We start from the raw sequence: 23,593 nt of genomic DNA, 5'->3' as shown, positions 1-23,593 counted from the left end.
TAGAACTTAACTCTTTGCTCGTGTCCAAGTAGGAAAATTACTTTGGAATTCCACTCTTGATTTGGACTTCCTTTTCTTCACCATGATGTCCATAACTTGTATGTTCCTGAAAATTACTGCACTCTGTAAAACCACACAGTGGAAACCACAAGGCTTATGGGGGAAACAGGACTATGGGAACAATACTCAAAACTTTTTCAGTGACACACTAAAAACAAAAAGGTAGGAACTTAATACAATCGGTAGCCATGTGTTCAATGGTTAAAAAATACATAAATACTACAATAAATATGGTGCTTTACCTTGAAAGAGTTTTTTTGTGGAAGTTGGATATCAGTAGCTTCTGGATGCAGTTCAGAAGCTACTGTGAAGTGGTGGAAGGAACACTGTCTGAAATTGGAGGGAAAGTTGTAACACCACATGTGGATGGTTATGGCTCTTAATGCACATGGTGGACTGAGGTCTATTTGAAATATGTGTGTTTTGATGCAGTTCAGCTGTGTGCAGTTGTCTGTGTTCCCCTAATTTTTCTCATGAATGAAATCAGGCAATCAGCAAACCTAAGATTTGTGTCATGCTCAAATTTTTTCATATCATATCAGTTGCGTTGGAACAAATTAGCACTTTTAAAAGACATGTTACAGCAGAACTGACAGTAGTAGGAGAAAAAAATGGAGACTTAGGGTCAGAAAAACTCAGTTCTAGCTCCAGAGCTGCCATTTCTAACCATGGAACCAGAGCAAGCTCCCTGCCTCTCTTTTTGGCCCCTACCCTTATCTTTAGATGGAGGTGATAATAACCAATATTGCTGAATTGTTCTGGAGACTGAATACAGTAATGAAGGTGGACACATTTTGTAAATTGTAGAATATTCTCCAGATTGAAGATATTTTTTGCAGAGTTTGCTCATTTCAGAGTTAGAGACAGCAGCTAATGAATAACAGTTGAAAGTTAACCCACTCAGAGCTTTTCTTCAGAAAAAGAGGCAAACCTACCTTTTTACTAATAACAAAGCCCACCTCTGTAAAGGGAAAGAAGAGCCTGTGACTGGCAAGTTTTGTTGAACACGTGTGTAATGTCACTGCTTAGACTCAGCCTTTGAGCCGTTGTTTGTGTTCCTGGTGCAGCGATTTAAGAGCTTTGGTAAGAGAAGCCAAAGAGAAAGGGAAGAGGTGACGAACCTGGAGCATCTTGCTGGAAGAACATAGGAGGAATTGAAAGGTGATGATTGAGGAGCTTTGAAAATCATCATGAGGCTCTCCTAGGCAGGTGTCTTAAAGCCATCCCAGCTCAGTGGCTCTACAGAAAGAGAGATGTTGCTCTAGAAATGTGATCCTATCAGATTTGTAGCCCAGATTTCCATGATGTTGTCCTCTACTTACTGCTCTTCAGTACCTAGTGGCGTTGTGTAAATAACACCAACTGCTGTCCATCTCTCGTTACCTTTCACACTTTCTGCTGTGAAAGATCCAGAGCAAACATTTGGGAGATAAATTAAAATTACTTTGGGGATAGAATCAATATAGGGAATACAGAAAAAAAAAATAGCCGATCTATGGATACTATATTTTTTTCTGTGTTTAGCCATGTTTTTAAATTTGGGTACAAAGCTTTTTCATTTTTAGTAGGTGTGGATTATTGTCAAGCTTTGATGGATTAATTGAAATACATCTCATTTGAAGGGAATATATTTTAGTAAACAGCTTTTGCTCTCATAGTCTTAATTCCTTAGAATTTTCTCTGTGTTACCAGGGTTTCTTTTTTTTGTGATTTTTTTTTTCATGTTTGAAAAGGCATAAATAAATTGAAGAGAAAAAGTTATTCGTGTGGAAAAGGTTCTCTCATGATCATGTTTTTGGGACTCTTTAATATGGCAGTGAGTGAATCTACGGAGCATTCTTTACTTTTGAAGGAAGGAGGGATGCTGTTTTCTCTGCAAAACTTCACTGTTTTTTTTTTGTTTGTTTTTTTTTTTTGTTTTTTTTTTTTTTTTTTTTGAGGTGGAGTCTCGCTCTGTCACCCAGACTGGAGTGCAGTGGTGCGATCTTGGCTCACTGCAACCTCCGCCTCCTGGGTTCAAGCAATTCACTGCCTCAGCCTCCCGAGTAGCTGGGATTATAGGCGCCACCACCCCTGGCTAATTTTTGTATTTTTAGTAGAGACGGGGTTTCACCATCTTGGCCAGGCTGGTCTTGAACTCCTGACCTCGTGATCCACCTGCCTCGGCCTCCCAAAGTGCTGGGATTACAGGCATGAACTTCACATTCTTCATAGCGTACGCTTTTGAACTATTTAGCATACTTTTGTTTTCTTGACCTGTCTCCGGAATCAAAGCACTATCTTCCAAATTCTGTAATATTGGTGACTTGTCTATGTTGCTTTTAGTCCAATCAGTCAATAAAAAGAGGAATGTCAATTGTATATATAACTGTAAAGAGTTTATTTTATTATAGTAAAATATATATCACATAAAATTTGCCATTTTGACCATTTTTGTAAAGAGTTAACTTTAATTAACCCATTTGTCTTCCACAACCACATTTTTCTTTCTTTCCAATGCTTCCAGAACGTCATTGTCCAAAGTGACAGAATAAAGATTTGATTTTAATTTTGATTTTAGTTTTCAGTAAAAGTAACTCATTATGGGAGTTAAAAGTAGATCACCAAAAAGTCAGGCCTGAGTAAGCAAAGGGCCAGCTTCGGAATCAATAAGCAAATATATTTCCAGCACTACCGCGTATTAAGTAATATGCTAAAATGTAAAATATATCTGCACATAAGGCATCTTGAACAAATATTTATCTAGGTGGAGAATTATGATAAATTCACATGAAAAATAACAGTAGAAAAAGTGAAGACCTAAAGGGTGGTAAAGATAGTAGGTACTGTTGGAATTCGGGGAAGGGAGGAAATGCAGTGATGAGGGATACGTTGTAGAGGACATGGCTTACAGCTGAGCCCGGAAGGAACCCTAGGCTTTCAATGGAGAGACCTAGGGAGCTTTTTACGCAGGAACAAAGGTACAGAGGCAGGGGATATGTAAGTATTTTTAGAGGATCAGGATTCATGTCTAGATTCTCATCTAATGTTTCTTTCATGATCCACAGAATGCCTTTTTTCTCATGAGTTAGAGCTGGAGAAAATCTGTCGTTGCTGTCCCTTCCTGTGAATATGCCACATGCGATAAATCATATTTAATCCATAGTGCATGGTACACAGTCATAGTGTTTGGTTTATTTCAAAACAGAGGTCTCTGGTCTCTGTTTCTCTTCTTTCCTTTTAAGTATGCATGTCCCTCGTGATCAGACATTGCATCTATGGTTTTCACCATAGAGTATATATCCTGCGTACAAAATGCTCAGTTTAGTAACAGCAATAACAATAACAGCACGGCATGCTTTTTAAAAAAGGCAACAACAACAACAACAAAACAACTACAAAACAAAAAAAGAAACAAAAAAAGACATTAGTGTAGCTGACTCAGTGCTGTCAGGAGAATCTGAGCTGTGTGCTTTCTACCAGTTCCAGGGATGAGTTTGTGCTGAACCATCTATTCTGTGCCATCTAGTTCCTCTTTCAATCCCTGATACCCGTTCGTGAGATGAGCCAGTTATCTAGGATTATAAAAACAGTGGGTGGCTTGGCCTAGTTTTATCTCTGAAGACCTAACTGGACAAAATGAAAAACAGTTCTTGAGCCTCACTCTCATCAGCTTCACGTTCTAATTACCTTGAAATTTTCAGTCCTTCTATAAAAACAGTAATGTTCTCTTTCAAGGATATACCAGAGATGGAAGAGATGAAATAATTCTGAACAGGTAATAATCTTACTAATTATTATCTGACTTACTGTGCATTCGACAGTATTTTTGGGTCACAGTTCTTCACAGCGTGCTCTCTGGGTTAGTGGAAATTATTCAAGTGTTAGAATTTAGTCGTCTGGGACTCAAAATCTATTACCTTCTGGTTTATGTGACCTTGCACAAATTACTTAGGTATCTCTGATCATTGGTTTCTTTGTCTATAACAAGAGATTAAGAACAGGACCTACTTCGTGGGGTTGTTTGAAGGATGAAATTCATATATATATAAAGCTCAAGTTATCACTTGATAACCAGCTATTTCTTATTTTTGTCATAAACACTTTCCTAAAAGTCATTCCCTTTGTGCCTTTTATAGCATGAGAAGCTGATACATGAACTGGAAGAGGAGAGACACTTACGCCTTCAAAGCGAGAAGCGGTTGCAGGAGGTGACCCTAGAGTCTGAGCGCAACAGAATTCAGATGCGTGGCTTGCAGCAGCAGTTCTCCAGGTATTGTTCTTAACTGAGCAGATTGCTTCCTGAGGTGCATCTCTCTCTGCACCCATAACACCTTGGATTGAATGTCCATTGTGTAAGCTTCTGTTGTGTTTGATGAGCAATTTACCAACCATTTAGACCTTCTGTTCTGACTAAAGCATCCTATCGCATCCAGACCAATTTTCTGAAACCATCCATTTGCACCTGACATGATCTTTATTGAGACTGGTTGTCTTTTCTTTCCTGATGGCTTCCCTAAGGGTCTTCAATTGAGTTGTGGTGACTTTGCAGCCAGTAGGCTTGTCCTTTAAAAGGCCAGCCAAGAGCATGAGATTTCACTGGTCGTCGCAATCCTATTTTAAGACAAAGAGAGGGTATGTGAATCTAACAATTCAATAAGCTCTTCTTCTTTGCTTAGAGGAAACACTAAGGAGTAAAAAAAAAAAAAAAAAAAAAAAAAAAATCAGTGAGTTCCTGTCCTTAAAAAGATATCACTTAGAACACTTGAATTTGGCCAGGCTCAGTGGCTCACACCTGTAATTCCAGGACTTTGGAAGGCCGAGGTGGGCCAATCACTTGAGGTCAGGAGTTCAAGACTAGCCTGGCCAACATGGCAAAGCCCCATCTCTACTAAAAATACAAAAATTAGCCAGGCGTGGTGGCAGGTGCCTGTAATCCCAGCAACTCGGGAGGCTGAGGCAGGAGAATCACTTGGACCCAGGTGGTGGAGTTTGCAGTGAGCCGAGATTGAGCCACTGCACTCCAGCCTAGGCAACAAAGCGAGATTCTGTTACCAAAAAAAAAAAAAAAAAAAGGGAGAGAGAGAGAGAGAGAGAGAGAGAGAGAAACAGATCACTAGAATTTGAAAGGAAGATTCTGAAAAAGTAGTTCCTAGATTTAATTCTAGCAGTTGGAATCTTTCAGTTTCCAATTATAGTTAATATGGGGGCAGTTGATGGTTCAAACTATTATGTTAAAGTCCCTTCAATTCCATGGGAGGAATCCCCCAGAAAATTGTGCTTTTACAGCCCTGGGACCAGATATCGGCACCTTGTGAAGGACAATCTGTGTTCATTTCTATACTTCACCATTTATAAAATCAGGAAAATAATTTGTTTCACTTTTCTCTCCTGAGATTATCCCAGGCAGTATCCATGTTTGAGAAGTTGCCCTAAAATCCTCATGAACAAACTGCGTGGGTCTTGTCTTTAACTTTTCACTGGGATTTGGAGAACACTGTGACCGGTGATAGATAAGATAGCTTTGTCATTATGAAGTTTTTATAATGACAGCTTAATTTTTAGATGTGTTGCAGGGAGAGAACAAACACAGTTGAGCCTCCAGATAATTTACCTCATTATGGCCAATACTATATATGTGCTTCAACTTTGGTGTAGGGGTTCGTGGAGGAACAGGACAAGAAGGATGGATGACTCCTGTGTGGTCAGCATTATAATTTAACACCCTGTTCAACACCTGAAGCCCATGATAATACACAGGTGCTGTAGAAATGCACCAGTCAATACTTTAATAAATGCATGTCCCCACCCCTCATAGGCTATTACTTATATCACCTTATGCTCGATTTTTCATTCAGTTTGATGGCAACGCTCCCTTTGTGTCTCCTAACCAACTTAAAATAATAGATCCACCCCTCCAAAGTGAATTTAAAATAAGCACTGCTTGGTAATATTGGTTGTTTTAATGGCACAGGATAGGAGGAGGCAGATCTTGCTCTCCTTGCACTGTCTAATTGAGATGTCTCTATATTCAAGCTATTGATTTAGGTGGCAGGAGACACATGGCGTAGTAAATTATATTCATGTGGTGCCGGGTCATCTGCTGTAAATCAGATGCCAATCCCATACAGATTTCAGTTACACAAGAGTCAAGACTACATCGTGGGCTGAAAGAGAAGATAATTATGTATACAATAAATAGTGGCTGGTTTTTACATACTTCTTTTGTGAGGGATTTTTATCCTATTATAATTAGTTTTCTCGTGTAAAGTGTCACTGAAACTGAAAAGTTCAAGTCCGGAGAACTAATGTAAATCAGTAAAAGACATGGAGGGGAAAAGCATGTGTAACAGATAATTATACAATAATTTGAGCAGACCCACTGAACCATTTCTGATGGCCTTTCATGGTTTAAACTTTGGTTTTTAAGGTATTTCTAGTTATGTTTAAATAATCTTAGTAAGTCTTTGAAAAATTCTCAATATTATAGAATAAGCCTTTATTGCATCACCCTTGGACGAGGTTAGCATCCAATATGGTCATCTAAATAATTTACATAATATAAATGATTCTATTGAATTAGAAACTTTTATATTCATAATTTTCTTCTTTTTTTCTCTTGGGTCGATGAGTTCATTTTGTGCATGATGATATCTGGGATGTGGAGTTACTTTTGAACATTGTTCATGGGCTGAGGATACTTTTAAAAACTAAGCTAATAACCACTTTCTCAAAGAATGTGGTATGGTTTACAATAAAAGGTAGATTTACAATAGGGCTGATAAAATAAAAACAAAATAAAGGTCATGAAAGGAGAACGTGACAAGTTATCACCTTCACATAGCCCAAGAAGTTTTCTGAGTATGAGCATGTAATTTAGCTGTAAGATTCCTGGCAGACAAGATCAAAAGGAAAAAAAAAAAAAGGAATATTTAATTATTATCTCATGGCCAAAGGCTACTACTCCTTAGAGAGGAATATTATCTCTGTTAATCAATTCGTAATAGAATGTATCACATAGAACACTTCATAGAAGACACTGAAGGATACAGTAGACATGGTCCAAAATGGTGCAAATTAGGATTAATTCTTGCAAGGGCTACGGCTTTCACTGTGTCACTTATATCTGGAAAGTTAAGCTGTTTTTCAAGGTCCTAATATATGGAATAAAAATGCTGAGTCATGTCTAAGAGATCACAAGTAAAATAAGAACTACTCCGGTACTCTGATGTTTAAAGTTCTCAAGTCAACCATTATACCTCAGTTTCACAGGAACCTCCTGATATATACATGTGCCTTTCTAATACTATGAATGTGGGAAACAGAGGCATAAGATGCTGAGGCCTGGCCTGGGCTGGGTGACATGTTTTCTTGCTATGTTTGATGACCTTGTAGGCATGGGAGCCTCTAAACAGTAGTTAGGGGATTCCAAGTCTCAGCTTCAGTAACAAGGTGAGTCAATGGAGGGAGGAGCGGGTAATGAAGTTCGATGCTGGGACAGTTAGGTACACATGGGAAGTAGAGTTCAGGTATCAGGATGAGTGATTCAGGAGAGGTAGTCCAAGGCTTAATTTTATGCAGTTTCAGCTATGTGATGAGTCTGACGGCTTGAAGGCACCAGGCAAGCCTGAACATTTGTGATTGTCTCTATTAATGAGTAATGGGATCACTGAGGTGATAAAAATCTATACAAATGCTTGAATGAGTAGTTCCTTTTTATATCACCACCAAACCTTCAGCCACAATCCCTTCTTCCCTCTTGACCTCTGATTAGGCTATAATGATCAGAAATGGTCCAAAGTTTAGGCAATAAAAAAAAATTGGATATGCCGCCAGAGGTTACCTAATCAGCTCTAAGCTCATAAATCAGAAATTGCCTACATTGAGGGTGATTCAGACAGGCATAACAAACTTGGTTCGGACCATTTACATTCTTTAATGTAAATATGGAGAAAAAAAGATACTTGCATTAAGCCTTCTTCACAGTTGAGAGAGCACTTCAATAAGGTGGTAGTTAGAAGTAGGTGGTGATATCTTAGGGCTGCCGCTTTATCTTATTATTTGGTGATATACATCAAAAGTGCTCCAGATGTGAAAGTGGTTGTTTCACCCATTGTCTGTGTGGCTGGGCATATTTTATGAGGGATTAGATTTGTAACTGTCTAAAATTCCAAATTCTCCCCACTCTCCCCACTCCTCTAACTGCTTGTTTGAATTGTGCCAAGGTGAATGCTGTAGATGAGACTGTGGAACTGTCTTCCCTTGTATGTAAAGACAATCACTGTTTAGACCCCTGGATTTATTATCCCTGTTGAGGTAATGAAGTGTTTGTGTATCAGTTAGATTCACGTGGAGGAGCACTTTCAGGAATATTGTCTCCAAGCTAGGTGGGGGATGTTGAGTTGAAATAACAGTGATTTACAAAAAAAAAAAAAAAAAAAAAAAAAAAAAAAGTAGAGTAATAGGATCACTTAGGTGATAAAATGAGGAGATAAGCAACTCTACAGAGTACTGATTTCGTATATGTAATTGTGCATACCATGCATGATTTGCATAGGTGTCTCTGTTGGTCTCTTTGGAAATAATCTAATCAACTTGTAGATGATGATGATGATGATTATTGAGACAGGGTCTGGCTCAGGTTCCCCAGGCTGGAGTGTGGTGCAGTCTCAGCTTACTGCAACCTACCTACAGGTGCATGTCACCACGCCTGGCTAATTTTTGTAATTGTGGTAGACAAAGTTTTACCATGTTGCCCAGCCTGGTGTCAAACTTCTGGGTTCAAGTGATCCTCACACCTCAGCTTCCCGAAGTGCTGGTGAGCCACCATGCCAGGCCCAATTTGTAGATTATTAATGAAAGCTGCTGTTTTCAACAGGAAACAAACACTTTTATTGTGTGCCTAGTAACACCGTATGGGCCCACAGAAAAGTAGAATTCAGATAGAGAAGTCTGATGTACATATATGAGCATAACAACATATTTATAGCTTAGCTGTAAATAAAGGGGACTTCTGTCCAGATTCAGAACAGCCAGACTTCATACTTGCTAATGGTTTATTACGCTGAGGCATGGATAGTCAGATGAAATTAATGATTGCATAGTGACAACAATAATAATACACATTTTTATTGTGTCACAGCTCTGTACTGCAGCATGTTGGAAATTTAAATTAAAATTGATCTGGCAGATTTAGCACCTGGCAGACATAATTTGTAAACGTTCTTAGCAAACCATATTACAACCCAAGTATCAGGAATCAAGATACTTGATTTCAGGCCTCTTCAGCCTTGAAATGTTCCGTGTGTGTTTGCACCAGTCATTGTACATCTAAATAAGGGGGAATAATTAAGGTTTGCCACTCATATTTGACCAGGATAGTTAAAAATCACCCAAATGGAGCTCAAGCTTTCACTCCCTACCTTGAAGATTTCTCTGCACCTGTTCTGACCTTCTCCCCTGGCACCGTCATCCACTGCCTTGAAGCTATTTCTTTGCTTACTGTAATGGGGATTCTCCCATCACAGTTGATTGCTGTGCTTAAGTGCAGTCTGCTGCATGCTGAACTTCAAGGAGTCATAAATGGAGATGGTTTTACCGCTTAACTCGTTCATTGGTTGCTGTTCACATTATCGGCTCTCAGATACTTTATGGAATCCTAGGGTTCATTTTCTGCTGCCCATTTGGAAGCGGTAGGCACCTGGCATAGAAGTGTGTGTTGAAGAGGATAATATGCCCTTAAATGTTCTACCCACGTACTCCCTTCTGCTTCTGTATCTGTCTGGTACATTAAAAGAACATTTTCTCTGCATCTTTAGAAGGAGGAAAACGTAACAAGATGAGTAAAGCTGTCAATTGACCTTTGGACAAGCATCAGCACAGAGCTCTTCCTCTCCTCTTCCGCACTTGTTCCCATGTCTGACTGTTCGTCAACTTTAACCTGTCTCAGAGGCCGGCTCTCCTGAGTGCCTCGTTCCTCCTGATGGATACAGAGGGCAATTTTCTTTCGAATTGGAATTGCTACTTCCACATCATCAACAGAATTTCTGCCTGAGACTTTTTGTAAAAATTGGGGCCTCTCATCTGTTGCTCTGTGTAAATGAAGATGGCAAAGCAACATTGGTTGAAGGATAAATTTTCTTCCAATTACAACAGATGGAAGAAAAGATTTTAAATGGCATCTTTTAAAATGCCTGGATAACATAATATGGATCATATTTTGATGTCAGAAGTTTATATCTTAGCGATCTAGCATGTAAGGTCTCCCTTAAGCAAAGCAAGGGAAATCCAAAACCAATTATGTAGCAAACTGGAAAGAAAGGCTGTTTTTGGCTCCCTGGGCAAATACTAACTTACTGAAAGTTGAACGTTACTATATTCTTTTGTATTTCTCTTTCTGCCTAATAAATGATGAGATGGTCATATGTTTCTTCTTAAATTTTTTAAAGAGCTTTATGTTTTTGAGTAGACAGCATGAAAGTTATGTTGCCTATTATTCATCCCTGTAGAGAAAACAGTATTAACACAGAGTATAGTTTCAATTTCATTGCAAAGAGCACTGTCTTCTTTAATGGGTTGTCCGGGACCTGGTGTCAGTGTACCTCTAAGTAGCTTAATAACTCTGGTTAAGTAATTTGACCCTTTTGGGTCTCAATTTGCTCATCTGTAAAATGAGTAAATTCAATTACATTATAGTTTTATAAATGCTTTTTATGCCTTTTAAAAGGCCCTGCATTAGAAATGACATGCACTTACTTACTGGGTGAAGTAATAATTTCACGTTTGTAACCAGGCCTTCCTGAAGTTTCTAACAGTGAGTTTTATGTTGAGGTCTTGGAGGAGACTGTCTTATTGTCCATGCAGTAATCACAGGGAGGCTCTGTGGGACCGGGTTTTGGCCACGTCTATTTTGGTTACTTGACTCTGGAGAAGTTGAAATTAGAAAACTGCCGAGCCTAGATGAGAAATATCTGTCAGGGACAGCCAAAATTAAATACTGGGGAACCTGACTGGCAAAATAAACTTGAGATACTCTGCAGTGAACATATAACCAAGACTGCTCTTGGCTCTGATGTTGTCCACTTTAGGATTTATTTGAACTGGTTTGGTAAAAAGTCTAAACAGAGAGAACTTTATGACAACCAGAATTGTTTTCACTTTTTAATAATTTCTCTGAAGAAATAGCCATCAATAAAAATACCAATGATTTAGTCTCTCCTCTAAATGTGTTTTAATAACATATTATAACTTCTAATACATTACTGTCCCTGCTCCAACACACTTTTTCCTTTAAGCAAATGTGTGAGATATAGAATAATGTTTTAAAATTGAAAACTAAATTGATTTCTACTTTCAATAATAAATGTTTTATTTTTTGGTGCAGTTTATAGAAAATCCACTTTTCTTACGTTTACAGTTTAGATAAGTTTGGGCAAGCATTGACCCTCGTGTAACCACCACCACAATTAAAATACAGAATATTTTCATGTCCTGGACCAGTTCTCTCCCTCCCTCTTTGTTCTCATTTCCCTCACAAGCCCCTGGTAACTACTCGTCTTATTTCTCTCTCTGTAGTTTTGCCTTTTCCAGAAAGGCTTATAAACGACGAAGTCATAAAGTATGGAACTTTTTGGTCTGGTTTCTTTTACTTTGTGTGATTCTTTTGAGATATGTCCATGTTTTTGCAAAAATCAGTAGTTCATTTTTTTATTCGTGAATAGTATTCTGTTAGGTAGATATACTACTATTTGTTTATTCATTCACCTGTTGATAGACATTTGGATTCTCTCCCGTTTTGAGTGAATGTGATTAAAGCTGCTATCAACATTCGTGTCCAGGCCTTAGAGCGTTTACCTCTTGGGCAGATAACTAGGGTGGGACCACAGAGCCATATAGTAAGCATTTGTTTAATTCCATAAGAAACTGCCAAACTCTTTTTCCAAATTATCTGTGCCTTTTTGCATTTCTACTAGCAATGTAGCAATGTATAGGAGTTCTAGTTGTTTCATATCCATACATGCTTCTTCAAAAATAAAACAGACACAGGAAGTCACACAAAATAAATGTCTGGCTTAAGGAATAATTCTAAGGTGAACGGCTTTGTAACCAACGCCGTTGGTCAAGAAAGGAGTCAAGAAAGGAGACTCTACCAGCCTCCCGGAATCCCATCTGGGTGCCTCTTCTCAGCCTCAACCTTTATCTTTTCCAATAAGCTATTAGTCGGACTTTATAGTAATAACCTTCCTGTGTTTTTCATAGTTTCATCATTTAATGTGCATCCCCAGACCCTTCAGTTTAGTCTTGTGCATCTGTTAAAAAAACAACTGGATATGTCTTTTTAGTTTTTTTGAACCTACAGGTTACTGTCCATCCCTTCCTTTTCTTTCGTCTTTTATGCATTAAAGACCTAGAATATTTGACCTGTAGAGTTTCCCACAGTCTAAGTTTTGTTGATTACCGTACTTGGGATTGGGCATCATGTTCTTCTGGCATTGGTATTTTCTGCAAATTGGCAGCTATTTTCATACATTGCTCCTAATAATGATCTAAATAAAGAGTTAAAGGTTGCTGCCTATCCAAGGGACAGATATTGTTTGTGCTCCTGTTCCTCTCTTATACTACCACCCATAACCTTTGCCATCATAAACATTAAATAAATTTTTGTTGATTGAAGAATGAATGAATGAATATCTTCAGTAAAGTAGAAAGATGCAGCCAGAGTTCTACTAGACTTAGGTTAAGCATATAGAAGAATTTTACAGATAGTGTGTTTATGACAGAAATTTGCTTCCAAGGGAGGTTGTAGAATGGCCATTTCTGGGGATCTTTAAAATTTTGATAATACTCATCATTCTTAGAGTTATAAACTGTGATGGCCTGGGAGGATGAAGACCTGATTTCTCATCTCTGGGCTTCTGTGATGGAATGCTCACCTATAAAAAAAAGATAAGTTGCCTGTTTCAGAATACTCTTTGCAGAATTCTTTCTGCAGGGCACTAAATGGAATTTGGTGCATTGACAGTTTACTTCCCATAGGCTAAAGTTTACTCTCCAAGAGTGTTTTATGGCTCTCAGATAACATGTATACCAATCTCTCTAAGGTTTGCGTATGGGGCAGAGGCAGAGGCAGCAGTCCCAGTAGTATAGATTATTGTTCTGGTTACTTTTTTGGTCCATAGGCAGTGCATTAAGTCTAAGTGCTAACTGTAAACAGTTGGAACCGTTCTTTGGAATCCTTTATTTAATTTGTGAGAAATAATTCTGTTAAGATGGTCCTTGTTTATAAATGTCTACATCTGTTGCTAACAAACAGCTTCAAGCTTTTAAGAATGTTTCCTGAGAATAAAGCAGAGAGTTAGCTATGCTGAAGTCATGGGGTTCTGACAAAATAAATGTGTTGTAGTTTTCATTAAACTGTGTTTCAGAATTCTTTGCACACTTCTCCTGTCCAAAGGTTTTCACCTGTCGTTTACGGTAATAACAACTGACAGCATGCATTTTCTCAAGACAGAAATATACATTTCTTTTTCCTTGCTTATTTTCTGTAACCGCTTTAAGCAGTTGTGTTTTACAATAAGCATTTTAATTAATATTGATATCCCCATGGTTACAGAAATGACAGTACTTTTTACTTTCATTTTTTATTATTTCCAAAAGCATTCCCTACATTATTTCATTCATTTCTCATTATAACCTTACATATGATAGGGAGAGCATATTATATGATATTGAATCAAATATATTAATAATAATAAATATTATATTGAAGCTTAAAAAATGAAGTAAATTACTTATGATCACATGGCTATGTGAACCCCAACCCGGAACCCAGGGCTTCTGACTTCTGGTCACACACTCTTTCTGCTCCCTCATTTATTCGTTTTGTAGTTTATAATCTGTAATGGAAAGTGGAGCTTTTAAAAATGTATTGATAGATAATAGATGTACATAATTTTGGAGTACAAGTGATATGTTAATACATTCATATAATTTGAAAATATGAAATCAGTGGTATTGTGATTTCCACCACCTTAAATATTTATCTTTTGCTGGAAACAGTCACATTATTCTCTTCTAGCTATTTTGAAATATACAATAGATTGTTTTAAGCTATATTTACCCTACTGATCTAAGCAATTGTATTTCATGCAGAATTCAGCCTTGCTCATAGATTTACGTGCTCTGCCACTTACAGTATTTCTTAAACTTAATTATTATCACCCTGCTGAGATCGCACCTAAGAGACTCTTGGGTCAGAGGGATAGATACAATTATATCAAATTAAAAGGAAAACTGGGCCAGGCGTGGTGGCTCACACCTGTAATCCCAGCACTTTGGGAGGCCAAGGTGGGTGGATCACCTGCGGTCAGGAGTTTGAGACCAGCCTGATGAACATGGTGAAACCCCATCTCTACTAAAAACCACAAAAATTAGCTGGCATAGTGGCAGTCACCTGTAATTCCAGCTACTTAGGAGGCTGAGGCAGGAGAAGAATCACTTGAACCCAGGAGGCGGAGGTTGTAGTGAGCTGAGATTGCACCATTGCACTCCAGCCTGGGCAACAGAGCGAGACTCCGTCTCAAAAACAAACAAACACACAAACTGGTTAACCATGATTTTTCTGTTTCAAAGTTTGTAAGGAAGGTTGAATGTTTATGTCTTCAGTGCCTCTTTTATGGTCTCTGCTTGCTTAGTATATTTTCCCATTTCATTTTCAAACCACTTGTGCTGATGATTGAGTCAGTGTTTCCAAATACACAGACTACCGTCAAGTTACAATTGCACTTATGACATGGACTGTGTAGCCATTGAATTTAACTAAGATGGCCCCAATTTTCCCTTTGCTGTTGGCTTGAACAATATGTGTTTAGCTAACACAATCCAGCTCCAAATTCACCATCTCCCTGATGCCTTATATAATATTCTACTTTACTCACTTGATTACAGACTTTTATCACATAATTTTTTTTTCTTGCTAGCATTTTGCACCTGCATATTATGTCTTCCCTTTATAAAATGTAAACTGCTTATGATTTTAGCCTGGCACATAGTGTGTGCACAACAAATGGTGAAGTAAATGAATAAAGTGTTATTTCTGATGGACCATGCTGCTGTTTGAATCTACCATTTAATAACCCTCACTGTGGATGGTATTTGGCCAACCTGGTCCATCATATTGAGATTTTAAAAAATCTAATTTATATTATCTCTATTGAATTTTAACATAAAATTTCCATTTGGATAATATTGTATAAAGAATAATTTTTTTTGCAGATATTACTACACCTAAAGTATGATAATTTTTTAAAAATTGGTTTGGTTCTATGCTAAGCAAGGAGTGGAGACGCAGAAACAAGCAAGCCATATCCCCTGTCCCCAAGGATCTCAGGATATAAAAAGAGTTACATGTGAAAATAACTAAGGTTAGGATCAAATATTTGCTATAAGACAGGGAGAAAAAAATGATAGATGAAAAACTCTGCCAGCCAGAAATGGATTCATTTGAGATGAGTATTGAAGCATGTACAGATGAAGAGGGTTTAATAGAGAACTGAAGGAAGGGCATTTTAGGTTCAGAGAACAGAATACAAAGACAGACCTGATGGTATGGGTACTCACAATGCGTGTTGCCGGAGCTCAGTTCCTTGAAGGCCCTTATCTCAGCAAACTCAGCTTGGAATCTGCCGGCATCATTCCCTTATATCTTGGGTAGTAGAAGAATGCCTAGCCTACCTTTGCAGTGTGATTATTATGAATATCTCAATCACGAAGTCAGTCTTACTTTGAACACTTTTCCTGAAGCCCAGCGGTCACCTTTGATGTCAGAAACACTTTAAGAATTGATGTCTGTTCCCTGAGCAATTCACATTATTGTCAAGAGGGTCCCCAGTGAAGTAGTAATATATTTAGTGTACTTCCAATATGCATGACACATAGAACACTTACAAATCTATTGCCTTTTCAGAAACAATCACCAAAGCACATGATATGTTATCAGGAAATATCCTACAGGTCTAATAGATTGGAATGACTATGAGATTCTGCAGACCCAGACTTTCTAGGCAGCCTCTCTTGAGTAAAGAATTGAGTAGTGGGGTATTAAGCCTGTAGTTACCGCCTCAGTGCACCCAAAGCCCAGTTCAGGAAAGGCCGGGACCTTAGAGATTACACTGACAGTGAGAACATCTATCATTTAATAAAATCTGGGGAGGCGAAGGACAGTCTCAGTGCATGAGGAAAGAACTCTTAGATGTGAAAAGCAGCAACTTGAAAGTAACATGAGTTACATGAGATTCAAACAGTTATCTCATTTATTTTTTGTTAACACTTAAGGAGAATTACCAAGTGCCAGTACTATTTTAGGTATCAGGGTTATAACAGTGAAATGAAACAAACAAGCATCCCTTCCCTTTAGACGAACTATAATATTACATGTAATTTAATTCTTATAAGAGTCCTCCATGGAAGATATTTTTATATTTATTTATTTATTTATTTATTTATTTATTTATTTATTTATTATTATTATACTTTAAGTTGTAGGGTACATGTGCATAACGTGCAGGTTTGTTACATATGTATACTTGTGCCATGTTGCTGTGCTGCACCCATCAACTCGTCATTTACATCAGGTATAACTCCCAATGCAATCCCTCCCCCCTCCCCCCTCCCCATGATAGGCCCCGGTGTGTGATGTTCCCCTTCCTGAGTCCGAGTGATCTCATTGTTCAGTTCCCACCTATGAGTGAGACCATGCGGTGTTTGGTTTTGTGTTCTTGTGATAGTTTGCTAAGAATGATGGTTTCCAGCTGCATCCATGTCCCTACAAAGGACACAAACTCATCCTTTTTTATGGCTGCATAGTATTCCATGGTGTATATGTGCCACATTTTCTTAATCCAATCTGTCACTGATGGACATGTGGGTTGATTCCAAGTCTTTGCTATTGTGAATAGTGCTGCAATAAACATACGTGTGCATGTGTCTTTATAGCAGCATAATTTATAATCCTTTGGGTATATACCCAGTAATGGGATGGCTGGGTCATATGGTACATCTAGTTCTAGATCCTTGAGGAATCGCCATACTGTTTTCCATAATGGTTGAACTAGTTTACAATCCCACCAACAGTGTAAAAGCGTTCCTATTTCTCCACATCCTCTCCAGCACCTGTTGTTTCCTGACTTTTTAATGATCGCCATTCTAACTGGTGTGAGATGGTATCTCATTGTGGTTTTGATTTGCATTTCTCTGATGGCCAGTGATGATGAGCATTTTTTCATGTGTCTGTTGGCTGTATGAATGTCTTCTTTTGAGAAATGTCTGTTCATATCGTTTGCCCACTTTTTGATGGGGTTGTTTGTTTTTTTCTTGTAAATTTGTTTGAGTTCTTTGTAGGTTCTGGATATTAGCCCTTTGTCAGATGAGTAGATTGCAAAAATTTTCTCCCATTCTGTAGGTTGCCTGTTCACTCTGATGGTAATTTCTTTTGCTGTGCAGAAGCTCTTTAGTTTAATTAGATCCCATTTGTCAATTTTGGCTTTTGCTGCTGTTGCTTTTGGTGTTTTAGACATGAAGTCTTTGCCCATGCCTATGTCCTGAATGGTACTACCTAGGTTTTCCTCTAGGATTTTTATGGTATTAGGTCTAACATTTAAGTCTCTAATCCATCTTGAATTAATTTTCGTATAAGGAGTAAGGAAAGGATCCAGTTTCAGCTTTCTACTTATGGCTAGCCAATTTTCCCAGCACCATTTATTAAATAGGGAATCCTTTCCCCATTTCTTGTTTCTCTCAGGTTTGTCAAAGATCAGATGGCTGTAGATGTGTGGTATTATTTCTGAGGACTCTGTTCTGTTCCATTGGTCTATATCTCTGTTTTGGTACCAGTACCATGCTGTTTTGGTTACTGTAGCCTTGTAGTATAGTTTGAAGTCAGGTAGCGTGATGCCTCCAGCTTTGTTCTTTTGACTTAGGATTGTCTTGGAGATGTGGGCTCTTTTTTGGTTCCATATGAACTTTAAAGCAGTTTTTTCCAATTCTGTGAAGAAACTCATTGGTAGCTTGATGGGGATGGCATTGAATCTATAAATTACCTTGGGCAGTATGGCCATTTTCACGATATTGATTCTTCCTATCCATGAGCATGGTATGTTCTTCCATTTGTTTGTGTCCTCTTTGATTTCACTGAGCAGTGGTTTGTAGTTCTCCTTGAAGAGGTCCTTTACATCCCTTGTCAGTTGGATTCCTAGGTATTTTATTCTGTTTGAAGCAATTATCAATGGAAGTTCATTCATGATTTGGCTCTCTGTTTGTCTGTTACTGGTGTATAAGAATGCTTGTGATTTTTGCACGTTAATTTTGTATCCTGAGACTTTGCTGAAGTTGCTTATCAGCTTAAGGAGATTTTGGGCTGAGACAATGGGGTTTTCTAAATATACAATCATGTCATCTGCAAACAGGGACAATTTGACTTCTTCTTTTCCTAACTGAATACCCTTGATTTCTTTCTCTTGCCTAATTGCCCTAGCCAGAACTTCCAACACTATGTTGAATAGGAGTGGTGAGAGAGGGCATCCCTGTCTTGTGCCAGTTTTCAAAGGGAATGTTTCCAGTTTTTGCCCATTCAGTATGATATTGGCTGTGGGTTTGTCATAAATAGCTCTTATTATTTTGAGGTACGTTCCATCAATACCGAATTTATTGAGCGTTTTTAGCATGAAGGGCTGTTGAATTTTGTCAAAAGCCTTTTCTGCATCTATTGAGATAATCATGTGGTTCTTGTCTTTGGTTCTGTTTATATGCTGGATTATGTTTATTGATTTGCGAATGTTGAACCAGCCTTGCATCCCAGGGATGAAGCCCACTTGATCATGGTGGATAAGCTTTTTGATGTGTTGCTGAATCCGGTTTGCCAGTATTTTATTGAGGATTTTTGCATCGATGTTCATCAGGGATATTGGTCTAAAATTCTCTTTTTTTGTTGTGTCTCTGCCAGGCTTTGGTATCAGGATGATGTTGGCCTCATAAAATGAGTTAGGGAGGATTCCCTCTTTTTCTATTGATTGGAATAGTTTCAGAAGGAATGGTACCAACTCCTCCTTGTAGCTTTGGTAGAATTCAGCTGTGAATCCATCTGGTCCTGGACTTTTTTTGGTTGGTAGGCTATTAATTATTGCCTCAATTTCAGAGCCTGCTATTGGTCTATTCAGGGATTCAACTTCTTCCTGGTTTAGTCTTGGAAGAGTGTAAGTGTCCAGGAAATTACCCATTTCTTCTAGATTTTCCAGTTTATTTGCGTAGAGGTGTTTATAGTATTCTCTGATGGTAGTTTGTATTTCTGTGGGGTCGGTGGTGATATCCCCTTTATCATTTTTAATTGCGTCGATTTGATTCTTCTCTCTTTTCTTCTTTATTAGTCTTGCTAGTGGTCTGTCAATTTTGTTGATCTTTTCAAAAAACCAACTCCTGGATTCATTGATTTTTTGGAGGGTTTTTTGTGTCTCTATCTCCTTCAGTTCTGCTCTGATCTTAGTTATTTCTTGCCTTCTGCTAGCTTTCGAATGTGTTTGCTCTTGCTTCTCTAGTTCTTTTAATTGCGATGTTAGAGTGTCAATTTTAGATCTTTCCTGCTTTCTCTTGTGGGCATTTAGTGCTATAAATTTCCCTCTACACACTGCTTTAAATGTGTCCCAGAGATTCTGGTATGTTGTATCTTTGTTCTCATTGGTTTCAAAGAACATCTTTATTTCTGCCTTCATTTCGTTATGTACCCAGTAGTCATTCAGGAGCAGGTTGTTCAGTTTCCATGTAGTTGAGCGGTTTTGATTGAGTTTCTTAGTCCTGAGTTCTAGTTTGATTGCACTGTGGTCTGAGAGACAGTTTGTTATAATTTCTGTTCTTGTACATTTGCTGAGGAGTGCTTTACTTCCAATTACGTGGTCGATTTTGGAGTAAGTACGATGTGGTGCTGAGAAGAATGTATATTCTGTTGATTTGGGGTGGAGAGTTCTATAGATGTCTATTAGGTCTGCTTGCTGCAGAGATGAGTTCAATTCCTGGATATCCTTGTTAACTTTCTGTCTTGTTGATCTGTCTAATGTTGACAGTGGAGTGTTGAAGTCTCCCATTATTATTGTATGGGAGTCTAAGTCTCTTTGTAAGTCTCTAAGGACTTGCTTTATGAATCTGGGTGCTCCTGTATTGGGTGCATATATATTTAGGATAGTTAGCTCTTCCTGTTGAATTGATCCCTTTACCATTATGTAATGGCCTTCTTTGTCTCTTTTGATCTTTGATGGTTTAAAGTCTGTTTTATCAGAGACTAGTATTGCAACCCCCGCTTTTTTTTGTTCTCCATTTGCTTGGTAAATCTTCCTCCATCCCTTTATTTTGAGCCTATGTATGTCTCTGCGTGTGAGATGGGTCTCCTGAGTACAGCAGACTGATGGGTCTTGACTCTTTATCCAGTTTGCCAGTCTGTGTCTTTTAATTGGAGCATTTAGTCCATTTACATTTAAGGTTAAGATTGTTATGTGTGAACTTGATCCTGCCATTATGATATTAACTGGTTATTTTGCTCGTTAGTTGATGCAGTTTCTTCCTAGCCTCGATGGTCTTTACATTTTGACATGTTTTTGCAATGGCTGGTACCAGTTGTTCCTTTCCATGTTTAGTGCTTCCTTCAGGGTCTCTTGTAAGGCAGGCCTAGTGGTGACAAAATCTCTAAGCATTTGCTTATCTGTAAAGGATTGTATTTCTCCTTCACTTATGAAACTTAGTTTGGCTGGATATGAAATTCTGGGTTGAAAATTCTTTTCTTTAAGAATGTTGAATATTGGCCCCCACTCTCTTCTGGCTTGTAGAGTTTCTGCCGAGAGATCTGCTGTTAGTCTGATGGGCTTCCCTTTGTGGGTAACCCGACCTTTCTCTCTGGCTGCCCTTAAGATTTTTTCCTTCATTTCAACTTTGGTGAATCTGGCAATTATGTGTCTTGGAGTTGCTCTTCTCGAGGAGTATCTTTGTGGCGTTCTCTGTATTTCCTGGATTTGAATGTTGGCCTGCCCTACTAGGTTGGGGAAGTTCTCCTGGATGATATCCTGAAGAGTGTTTTCCAACTTGGTTCCATTTTCCCCCTCACTTTCAGGCACCCCAATCAGACGTAGATTTGGTCTTTTTACATAATCCCATACTTCTTGCAGGCTTTGTTCATTTCTTTTTCTTCTTTTTTCTTTTGGTTTCTCTTCTCGCTTCATTTCATTCATTTGATCCTCAATCGCTGACACTCTTTCTTCCAGTTGATCGAGTCGGTTACTGAAGCTTGTGCATTTGTCACGTATTTCTCGTGTCATGGTTTTCATCTCTTTCATTTCGTTTAGGACCTTCTCTGCATTAATTACTCTAGCCATCAATTCTTCTACTTTTTTTTCAAGATTTTTAGTTTCTTTGCGCTGGGTACGTAATTCCTCCTTTAGCTCTGAGAAATTTGATGGACTGAAGCCTTCTTCTCTCATCTCGTCAATGTCATTCTCCGTCCAGCTTTGATCCGTTGCTGGCGATGAGCTGCGCTCCTTTGCCGGGGGAGATGCACTCTTATTTTTTGAGTTTCCAGCTTTTCTGCCCTGCTTTTTCCCCATCTTTGTGGTTTTATCTGCCTCTGGTCTTTTATGATGGTGATGTACTGATGGGGTTTTGGTATAGGTGTCCTTCCTGTTTGATAGTTTTCCTTCTAACAGTCAGGACCCTCAGCTGTAGGTCTGCTGGAGATTGCTTGAGGTCCACTCCAGACCCTGTTTGCCTGGGTATCAGCAGCAGAGGCTGCAGAAGATAGAATATTTCTGAACAGCGAGTGTACCTGTCTGATTCTTGCTTTGGAAGCTTCCTCTCAGGGGTGTACTCCACCCTGTGAGGTGTGGGGTGTCAGACTGCCCCTAGTGGGGGATGTCTCCCAGTTAGGCTACTCAGGGGTCAGGGACCCACTTGAGCAGGGAGTCTGTCCCTTCTCAGATCTCAACCTCCGTGTTGGGAGATCCACTGCTCTCTTCAAAGCTGTCAGACAGAGTCGTTTGCGTCTGCAGACGCTTCTGCTGTGTTTGTTATTGTTTACTGTGCCCTGTCCCCAGAGGGGAAGATATTTTTAGCATGTCTCCTTTACACACGAGGAAACTGAGGCTCCCATGAGTTAAATAACTTGCCCATCTTCATACTGCTTGGATGTATTGTAGCTGGTGTTTGAACTCAGATACCCTAAGTCTTAACCATTATTCATACTTTTGCCTACAAAAGAACAAGTGAGCTAATATTATTGAGTATTGGGCTTGTACCAGTTGCATTTCTGCATGCTTTGAACACATAATCTCATTGCTTATAGTCCAGTGAGCAACTATTAGCATCCGTATTTGATAAATAAAAAAAGTAAAGCCCAGAAAGGTTAAACAATTTGCAAAGGTCACACAGCCACTAATGGCTGAATCAGGATTTAAGTCAGGTCTGTCTGTCCCTTAAGGATTCTCCTCCTGTAGTACATTACAATAATTAATATATGTTAAGCTTCTCAAAAATTTAGTGTTTGCATCAATGCAATATTTATGTTTGGAGCAAGTATATAGTTTTAGGTACATACCATTTTGCTAAAGTTTTTTCTTCTAGTGTCTTCGAGCATATATCAGTGTATTTATTAATTGCTTGAGGTATGTTCTCCATGACTGACAAATTTTTCTTATTTTTGCAATATGTTACAAAAAATTGTGTTAGACATATATCTTTAAGTTCATTCATTCTAAAACGTATAAAACTTCATAATAATTAAGTTCAAATATCAATATGCCCTTTTCCGGAATTACTTGATTAATGAACCCTTAACAATTGCAGAAACTGATCTTCAGTTAATTTGAAGTGAATGGTAGATATAAATATGGTGATTTAGAGAGTTCAACATCCTTTCTATGGTATTACTTTACAAAAAATATTTACCTAGAGTTCCTCATTTTCAATATTTCAATCTTGTTTTCATATAAAACAAAATGATCAATCAGCAGAAAAAGGAAATCACCAATCTCTATACCAGGTTGAGAAGGGTGTGTGTGTGTGTAAACACTATATATATATACACACACACACACATACACACACACACATATATATACTTCAGTTTACCTCCAAATAAATGGAATTTGTACACGTGTGTATGTCTACATACATGTAAACAAACATATAGAAAGAGATGTATTTGGAAGAAGGATGTACGACTTAAGAAGTTGTTAACTTTAGAAGGAGAGAAGAGGGGATGGGACAAGAATAGAAGCTAAATTTCTCTCATAAACCTTGTTTTGAGGATTTGACTTTATAAATACATACATATTTAATAAAATTGTAATGTAACATCTGATTTTAAAATTTCCCCAAATTGAAAGCAAAACCAGTAAATCTAACTGCAATTATAGTTGATGGCAAATCTACAGAGTGAACAATCATTTGAAGTGACTTGAAAGCAGATGCTTGTACATTTGTAATGGGATCTATATTCATGACAAAAAGAAATCCACAAAATATCTTT

The 23,593-nt window shown here is 38.2% G+C and overlaps 1 protein-coding gene across 3 annotated transcripts in view; it reads left to right on the top strand.

The window, feature by feature from the left end:
* LOC105492540 (NCK associated protein 5) overlaps nucleotides 1-23,593 on the top strand; it is an 891,224-nt gene that overhangs the window by 422,711 nt on the left and 444,920 nt on the right. For all 3 annotated transcript variants that reach the window (XR_011610241.1, XM_071073805.1, XM_071073806.1), the window contains exon 5: nucleotides 4,179-4,312. Coding sequence is in view for 2 of the 3 variants with exons in the window: in XM_071073805.1 (XP_070929906.1) it covers nucleotides 4,179-4,312 (134 nt within the window). In the remaining variant the exon portion in view is untranslated. The remainder of the gene's footprint in view (nucleotides 1-4,178; nucleotides 4,313-23,593) is intronic.

The sequence above is a fragment of the Macaca nemestrina genome, chromosome 11 (genome assembly GCF_043159975.1).
Source record: "Macaca nemestrina isolate mMacNem1 chromosome 11, mMacNem.hap1, whole genome shotgun sequence".
In the NCBI taxonomy this organism is placed as follows: Eukaryota; Metazoa; Chordata; class Mammalia; order Primates; family Cercopithecidae; genus Macaca; species Macaca nemestrina.
Note: the sequence above shows the minus strand (reverse complement) of the source record. Positions and strands in the feature narration are given on the sequence as shown.